Below are 9,304 nucleotides of genomic sequence, written 5' to 3' on the forward strand. Positions count from 1 at the left end.
ACCCATATCTAACACAGCAGCCATAGACTAGACATGATTCTGGGACATTAAGGCTGGGACACTGCATTTCTAGCAAGTTCTCCCTGTTTTAATATTATATCCCTATATTCAAGTGTACAGAACTTAAAATGGCCTGGATTGTCCATTATTCTGGTTTTTTTTTTTTTTCTGACCCTTTCTTAGCTACAAATTGGTTTATTTTATACTTCAACATCTTGTACAATGATGTGTTGAATTTAAATTAGACGAGGGGCATTTGCTATTCTCCCCAGTCACCAATATAGTTCTCAGCCATTCTGTGGGTCTTGAATTATAGTTGCCTATAGAGTGAATGAGCACCTAACCGCAGTGCCAGGAGACCTTCCAAGTCACGCTCAGGTCTATATTAAACTGTGACTCCCAGGATACCTGGGAGATGCCCACTCTTCACCATACTGAAATGTTCACGTCATCTATTATAAAGGGGTAATATTACAGATTTGTGATTTTTACACCAGAACTCTTACTTTGAAGGAATGTCATTACACTGGCCCAACTTCTTGCAGTGGAGGCAGACACAACTGAAAGCAGGAGCTATCGCTGGAGGGGACAGACAGTGAGCACATCAGGAAGGTGGAAGGGGAAGGATGAGCGGTGGGGGTGGAACGCAAAAGGGCTCCCTCTTCCCTCGGCTGCTCTAGTATCGTCAGAGTCAGGCGGGCCAAGACTTCCACTCAAGTTTGAAAAGCAAGAAGGTGAACTTCGCTTTTCACATCAGAACTTCAAAGTCTTAATATACTATAATAACACCAAAAATTACATTTAAAGTGAATGAATAAGGAGAATCTATAAAAATGAGGGACTATCATGAAAAATTGTGAAAGCATTTTGCATTTTTATGGGGCTACTTCCTGGCTGCTAGAAATGGATATTCGTAATGATTATATGTACAGTTATTTAAAAACCAGAGGAATAACTTGTGAGGAAAGTCCAAGAATGCTTATTAGTCTTTTCTCTAAGCATGAACTAGGCAAGACATTTTGGGGAAGTAATGGCAGATAGACAAAACCAAACAAACCAACAAAACCAAAACAAAACAAAGTGAGAGAACTTTGAATTGCATTTTATCTGATTGTATAATAACACAATTCTCAAGTTATTAGGCACACACACTCAATACAATGAAGTTCCCCGTATAGAACAATGCCACCATACTTTGTTTATTCACAAACACAAATTTTGACTTGAAAGGAAATTATCCTATTTAAAAGTGGTAATTTATAGGTATGAAGTAAAGAACTGACCATGCTTCACTTCAAAGTTAGCTGTTTTGTTTCCTTTCATGAGCTGTTACATAAACTAACCATGAAAAAAAATGCTACTAAATAAATAATAACTCCTGAAAACCCATGAAAATTCAGGTGCCATTTCTAGATTCATTGTTAAAACTTTTTTTAAAAAGTTAACATTTTTCTTTGCTTTATGTCTGCTCTTGATGATGCTTCCATTATCTTGTTTTGTTAGCACACTAAGTTTAAAGCTTATTGTAAAATGTATTAGCTTTGAATGAAAACTCTTCACTTTATAATTACTTTCAATGTCATGAGTGTTAAACATAGTACTATAACATTAGTTTGAAATTAACCACTGCATCAAATGCCTAATATTAAATGGCCTCTAATGCTTACATAAAAGTTCAAAATAAGGTCAAAGAAGGAGGAACATTAGGAGACACTTAAAATGGAAAACAAATTTTTTTTGCCAATCTCAAAAATTAAACAAAATCACTCATATTATCATTGTGCGCAGTACTTTTCTTGCTTTCAAATAAAAGTTAGAAGTGGTTATTTCCATATCTAACAGTTCTTGAAATATTATTAGGCTAATGAAGATATTTGTCAAGACCAATTATTTTACTTTTACAGTTTAAATACTGAGAATGTTGACAGTTTATAATGCTGCTGACAAATGGGAACAATAAATAATAACTCCTGAAAACCCATGAAAATTCAGGTGCCATTTCTAGATTCATTGTTAAAACTTTTTTTAAAAAGTTAACATTTTTCTTTGCTTTATGTCTGCTCTTGATGATGCTTCCATTATCTTGTTTTGTTAGCACACTAAGTTTAAAGCTTATTGTAAAATGTATTAGCTTTGAATGAAAACTCTTCACTTTATAATTACTTTCAATGTCATGAGTGTTAAACATAGTACTATAACATTAGTTTGAAATTAACCACTGCATCAAATGCCTAATATTAAATGGCCTCTAATGCTTACATAAAAGTTCAAAATAAGGTCAAAGAAGGAGGAACATTAGGAGACACTTAAAATGGAAAACAAATTTTTTTTGCCAATCTCAAAAATTAAACAAAATCACTCATATTATCATTGTGCGCAGTACTTTTCTTGCTTTCAAATAAAAGTTAGAAGTGGTTATTTCCATATCTAACAGTTCTTGAAATATTATTAGGCTAATGAAGATATTTGTCAAGACCAATTATTTTACTTTTACAGTTTAAATACTGAGAATGTTGACAGTTTATAATGCTGCTGACAAATGGGAACAATAAATAATAACTCTTACAAAATCTAGAGTCACCTGAAAATAAATTTCCTAATTTCCTTGAAAAATCTTCACTTTGCTGTAGGTATCAATTATAAATAGCAGCTAACATCTAATGAATGCTTCTTATGTGCCAAGCACTGATCATTACCCTTATTTTCTATCATAATAATCTGTGATTATTTTATTTGTTTATTGTCTTTCTCCGCCACTACTCCAGAAGCTCAAAGGGGACAGGAACTTCGTCTAGCTCCTTCTGTATCCCCAGCACCTAGCATGCCTAACACATCTTAGGCACTAAAATAATAAATGAGTCAGTGTTCTTAAATGCCTGTTGGTCATGACCTAGAATGCTAAGAAAATGCAACAGAGCAGAAAATAGAGTGTATTATACCTAGTAGAATAAATATTCTTTAATGAAACTTAGTTTATATATGTCCCATATAAAATGTATTTCTTACTCATGGGTAATAGTAAAAAAAAAAGTTTGAAAATTACTGCTTTACATGCATTATTTCATTTACTCCCGATAATAACTTTATAGACACCATAACTTCCACTTTAAAATAACAGAACTAGGTTTTTAGATGTTATATGTGATGTCCAAGATGACAGTGCTATCTGTAAGTACAGACTTCACTTATATAGATACTCACTCCTGTGGTACTAAACTAAGAAAATCTTAAATAACTAAATAAGGTTTCAGTAAGAGTAACTGTGACATGATTCATAAAGAAAAACAGGCCTGACTGAATTTAATACCTGGTTCTGCCACTAATCAGTTGTGTGGGCTTTCTCCTAATTTAACATGTTTGCACCTCGATTTCCCCATGTGTAAATTAGGGATATTCGTAAGGTTGTTTTGTTTTAAATGATTTAATGTATGTAAATAGCCTAGACCACTAAATAGAGCTGTTGTGTTTGAAATAATTCTTAGTGTTGTTTTTTTCAAGTCCAATAAATCACATTCAATCCACGAGATTATAATCTGAATGCGTGAAAAGTGTGAATCAGGTATTTATTAGACTAAAGAACAAAGTATGGGAACTGTGCAAAAGTGGCATAGCGCCGTCCAAGAGTTTCTGTTGGCGCTGGGTGAGAAAGATGCCTAACACAAGATCAGAGAGTGGGTTCGGGTAACTAAAGGAATCAAGAGAAACACTAGGTTAAAAGTAAAAATCAACACAAACTATTTCATCCTTCCTCAAAAACATCCTTCCACAGCAACATCCATCTTCTTCCTCTGCCTCCTGGCTGGGAGTGAACCGAGGTGTTAGGAAACGCACCTGGTCAGCTCCCGCCCACTAGGCCCTGGTACCAAGGGGCTATATGGCACAGAGGTTCGGAGCAACTCACCCCGGAGACTCCGTCGATAATGCCCCAGAATCTCTTCCAGGTTAGAGTTCTCCGGGGACTTCGCCATGCACAGACTCGGGGCCCAGAGATGGGAGTTACGTGGGGAAGTGTCCAGTGCTCTTCCCTCCGACAATAAGAGGCCTTGGCGCCCCAGGAGTGCCCGTCTGCTTCCTGCCGCTACTGTCAATGGGGAGCATGGAACCCTGGACTGAGCTCTCGGGGGCTCTTCCCACCTACTGGCCCTCCTGGTGGATGACGGGAGTTGTGGTTCGGAGACTCTGGGCCTGCAGTACGGAAGCTCCTGAGAACTCCTCCAACTACACTACAATTCCCAGAGGACACCGCGCTCCGAGAGCAGGCTTCGGCCGTTTGGTTGCCAGAACCGGTTGCCAAGAGATGCTTGGAGGCTCCGCCCTTTTCCTCGTTTAGTCCTGCTTTCATCTCATTCTGCGGTGTGGACCACCCAGCTGACAGAAAGGGCTCACTGAAGGCCTCGACTCTTCTAACTTTGCTAGTATGCAGTCGATCCTTGAAGATTCTCAAGGACGCACACAACAAGCCCCACACTCTTCAGTTACGACATTTGCCAAGACGGCCAAATGAATTCTCAAGAGAAATAAGCTCTAAGCCTCCCAGAGCCTTGATTTTGAAAGGAGGCTGACACTACAAATTCTAGCATGCCTTGCAACCCGACCTCCACTTGGAGTTGGCGCACTGCCTGCTGGGAACTGTAGTCCGTGTTGGTAGTGGATCCTGCGAACGCCAGGGTCCTTTTCATTGTTCATGCTGGTCTTTGAGGCACGCCTGCGCAGTAGGCAGCTGGAAAAGCCTGCGGGTGAGACCCTCCGCACAGCCCCTTTTCATTGTCTGTTTTCAGCGCCTGCGCAGTAAGAGATCGTTGAGACCGAGCCGGGAAGCGGGTAGGGCCGGGCTCCTCGCCCTTTCCCCAGGCGCCTGCGCACTAGTCGGCCACTCTTTGCCGTTACCGCTATGTGTGGGGCGTGTGTGGAATAACGTTAGTGCCCAGCGGAACTGAGGGCCGGGAGCTCGACCCACAGCGGCAGCGACGACGACGACAGCGGCGACGCCGAAGACAGGGTGGGGGGAGGACGGCGTGCGACAGACTCACGGGACGCGACGCGCCCCGCCTCCCCCATCCGGTCCCTCTCTCCGCGGTGAGGGGTAAGTGATGCGCTCAGCTGCTGGGGTTCGGCTCTGCCGCCGCCGCCGCCGCCGCCACTCTTCCACGTCCTCCTCCCTCGGTTTACCGCGGGGCCCCGGCTGCGGTCTGCGGCGGGGCGGGGGTGCAGGGCCAGGGGGCGCTTCTCGGATGCTCCGCGCGGCGCCGTCACCCCCAAGCACCCGACCCGAGGCTCGGCGGGGCCGCCCCTCCCATCCCCACCGCACCCTCTCCCCGCCCCCACCCGCCGGCCCTTCGGTGCCGCCGCCGCCTCGTCCCCGGAACGGGTCGAGTGGCTTCAGCTCTCCCGGCTTTGTGCAGCCCTCCCCCCTCCGCCGTAGCACTGCGAGGGGCGCGGGCGGAGCAGTGGACGGAATGGCTGCGCTGCCGCTGGGGAAGCGATTTTTCCCGGATCGGAGCAGCTAACACTGCCGATCCTTTTTTGTGGTTGGTTCTGGGATGTGGGGTGGTTGGCCGGGAGGTCAAGCGAGGAGCCTTTCGGACGCGGTCGGAGGGCGTGGAAGACGTGGTTGCACGCACCCTGCCAGGCGACTGCACCCGGCGCAGGCTCTGGCTCCGTAGTAAACCCGGGGGAGGAGAGAGTGGCTTCCTGTCAGCTTCATTGTCCTAAGATTCAAATGTGGGGCTTTGGTGTGGTTGGTTCCCTTCATTTTATTATCCAAGGGAAAAAAATATTGGCAGCTGCCTAACGCTGGGCGGGAAGACCTGGGATTCGTATCCTAAGTCACAGAATCTCTGTTTTTTGGTGTTCAGTAGAGTGCTCTTTATTTATTTGAAGAACGTAAGCTCCTGGAAGACAGGGACAGTGCCTGTGCAAGCATTGCCAAGGTGATCAATATAAAATTACTAGATGACGGTGAAGACTGGGCTAGCGAGGGCCTGACGACGAAGCTATTGTGTAGCAGGGAAATGAAGCAGCAGAATTGTTTTTTCGCTGGGTGGGTAACGCATTCACGTTCCTAAGGGGATACAGTAGGATACATTCTGCCGTTTTGTTTATTTAAGCAAGCAAAGCAAACAAAAAACAGGTCCTGTTCGTTTCTGTTTCTGAATTTATTTGTTCATATTTTTATTCTCTTTCTGAAAATTTATTCCCATTTGAGAGAAATGTGGTGAAGCAGAAGAAAATCGATTGAAAATGCATCTTTTAAAATGGTTTGATCCTTAACTTACAAGGCTTCCAGCCGTTTGCTGGCGATAAAACAAATAGAGAATGAAGAAGAATGGGGAGGAGCAGGTGGAGGAATAATGTGAGAGGAGAGAGTTACAGTATGAATACAGTATCTAGATCTTCACTGGCAGAATCCTACCTGGGTGTGCTGATTTAGGAATTCACCTCTGGAAATATTACATTGCAAGTTACAAGCCATTTTATAATTTTCTACCATTATTCTTTTTAAGTTACACTTGGGCTGCTTTTAGTTCTTCCTAACTTTTTAACTATTGCATTATTTTGGTGTTTTAAAACTGAAGAGTCTAAGTGCACTTGACAGAGACAGAGGAAGACACTGAAATTTTGAAAGTTAACTGACTGTCCAAGCCAGACTGCTAATGAAAGGGGCAGCCAAATAAAACCGAGGCCTGTTCCGCAGACAGCTCCTTCCACCGTGTCCTCCAGTCCCCCCACCCTGCGCACATTTATGGAATGCTTCTGTACGGTCTCTTGTGTTGTCTGTGACAGTCAAGTTCATTGATACCCAGTCGTATTAATCTTAATCCCTTTCTTTGTAATGTAAAAATAGTAATTAATTCTACTGGAGTGAAACTTTAGTTTTATAAATTAACTTACTAATACCATAACATGGGCTTTTTATAAAAACAGAAACTTGGAAATTTTTTCCTTACTACTTATTAGTAACCATAGTTTAATGTTATTTCCCGATATTCAGGAATGGTTTATAGTATGATTAGCTCTATAAGCTCTGTTAAAATAAAATTGCCACATAACAATAACCTATGAAGTTCATTTTTCTTCGTTTAACGAATTAAGTATAAGAATTTACCTTTTGAGAAAAAAATTTGAACTTTTTATCAAAATTAAATTTATGCTTTTTTATTGAGTGGATTTTTCCATAAAGTGTTTTTTGTTGTCTTGTAATTTTGTTGCCTTAAATTCTACATTGCATTTTAATTGACTTTTAAAAAAAGAATTTAAAATTCTTAAATTTCAACTTGCTTAAAAATAATTAAATTCATTATGTAGAATTATATTAAATCAAACTTGAAATGTATTTTAATGGTAAATTTCATGATGTTCTAAAATTACTTTGTATGGAAATAACCATCTGCATGTTTTTTATCTTCGCATTAATATAGTGAGGTTTACACTACAAAATTAGTGTACATTATGCCTTTTAATGCACATACGAAGGTATTTTTACAAATTTCTGGGCCTAGTGATTTGTTTTATTCCAAGTATCAGTTTCTTGTTTCTCTTTATCACTGAGAAAAAAAGTTGTTTTATTGTTGCATCTGATAGTAATCAGATATCCCTCATCTAGTATTGAATACTGTTTATGTTTAAAGTTATCAACATGTGTTTTAGTCAACAAAATTTATTCCTGAAAAATAATTTTTGCTATTTTAATTAATGATTAATGAATTTTTTCTTCTCTATTGTGAATATTAGCAATGTTAAGCTATCCTAATAAATACCTAACATACTGCATGGTATTAAATTGCCAACTAAAATATTTATACAGTTGCAGATTATACTGAAAGTATAACAAAAGAACAATTACATACTATCTGAAAAATTCTTGATAGATAAATAATATTGGCTGCAGCATTAAATGTTGATGTGTTTCAGTAAGAAATCAGTTTCCTCTTATGGGGAGAAACCGTGGACCATCTTTATTTCATAAACTTTTGTTATAACTAAGATTTATGATAGACCACTACCCTTGGTGGAATTGGTTTTCATGTATTTACTCATATTCTTGAGCCAGTATGAGTGATATAAAAGAATAAGAAAATATACATCTGATAGTAGGGTTGAGCAGACTGGATATATAGTCCAGTTAGTTGAAATGATTGTGCAGCAATATATTATAATTTTTGGGGGGCCAAAATAAATCACATACCCAATTTGTACTGAAGGTGAAGCCTACTTTTATGTCAGACAAAGATAGAAAGGAAACCAATAAAATAAGGTTAAAGAAAACCTTATAAAAATTACTTACATACAAATAGAGATTATACACAGCATAGAAGTGGAAAAGAATCCCAAGCATACATTGCTTAGGTTTGAAAAACAAAACGTGAGGAGAATGTCATTGTTTAAGTATAAGTATATCAGTAATTAATAAGTAATATAGAAAAGATTACCTTTTGGGACATGATATTTATGAAATAAACTTATTGTATATTGAGCACCTACTAAGTGCCAGGCAGACAGAGAGAGAGAGAGAGAAAGAGAGAAAGAAAGAAAGAAGAGAGAGAGAGAATGTGTGTGTCTGATTCATGCAACAGTCTTGTATTATTTTACACATTAGTTGAGAATATCTGAGACTCAGAGTTCATGAATAATTTTGCCTCTGTGTCACACATTACTAAGTGGTAGAGACTATGATTGAAACTTCATCTTTTCAACTAAAGCCAAAATTCTTTCCACTTATGTTTTTTTAGTAAGTTAAAAAGGCAACATTTATTCTCTTCTAATTTACAGAATTTTTAGATTACAGGAGATTTTAGAAGTCATGTCATGCAATACTACTACTAATATTCCTGAGATCTTATTAAAGCCAGCTTCAACATGAACAACATTTCCATGAACAAATGGACATAGGATGGCTCATTTGGCTTTTAAAAAGTAGAGGAGGATCTTACTTAAATTGAGCTAATATCTGCTATACTATATAATTTATAATTTCTTCCCATTGGTTGCAGTTCTTTCTTTTTGAGTGAGATATGATCTATCAGTAAAGTTTTTCTCAATATATTAGGTCTCTCTGCTAAGTTTTCTCTTTGCTAAATTAAATATTACAACCCTTACAACTTTATGTGATTCAGTTCTCTTTATTTTTCTCTTCTCTGTCAACTAGATTCAGTCAGTTTTGTCAGTGCTGTTCTTTTTTGTTCTGATCTGGTTTCCATATTTAATTCTGCAGTTATGTTCTGAATGCGGTGTAGTGAAATTACCCCTCCTTAATTCAAGCCATACACTTGTGTTTACAATCTAAAATTGTGTTAACTCTTAAATA

General features: G+C 39.2%; 2 protein-coding genes across 11 annotated transcripts in view; one reads left to right on the plus strand and one right to left on the minus strand.

The window, feature by feature from the left end:
- SDCCAG8 (serologically defined colon cancer antigen 8) overlaps window positions 1–4,192 on the minus strand; it is a 206,094-nt gene extending 201,902 nt beyond the window's left edge. The window contains exon 1 of the mRNA XM_011370073.2: window positions 3,902–4,192. Within this exon, the coding sequence (XP_011368375.1) occupies window positions 3,902–3,968 (67 nt within the window). The 5' untranslated portion in view covers window positions 3,969–4,192. The remainder of the gene's footprint in view (window positions 1–3,901) is intronic.
- A 525-nt stretch (window positions 4,193–4,717) lies between these two features.
- The window catches only part of CEP170 (centrosomal protein 170), a 126,120-nt gene continuing 121,533 nt past the window's right edge, over window positions 4,718–9,304 (plus strand). For 4 of the 10 annotated variants that reach the window (XM_011370076.1, XM_011370081.2, XM_011370082.1 and 1 more), the window contains exon 1: window positions 4,724–5,083. The gene's annotated coding sequence lies outside the window, so the exon portion shown is untranslated. Of the gene's footprint in view, window positions 5,084–9,304 lie in introns of all 10 variants that reach the window. The other 6 variants (XM_011370078.2, XM_011370083.2, XM_011370075.2 and 3 more) reach the window with 4 other exon arrangements.

This window comes from Pteropus vampyrus, unplaced genomic scaffold, assembly GCF_000151845.1.
Source record: "Pteropus vampyrus isolate Shadow unplaced genomic scaffold, Pvam_2.0 Scaffold159, whole genome shotgun sequence".
NCBI lineage: Eukaryota > Metazoa > Chordata > Mammalia > Chiroptera > Pteropodidae > Pteropus > Pteropus vampyrus.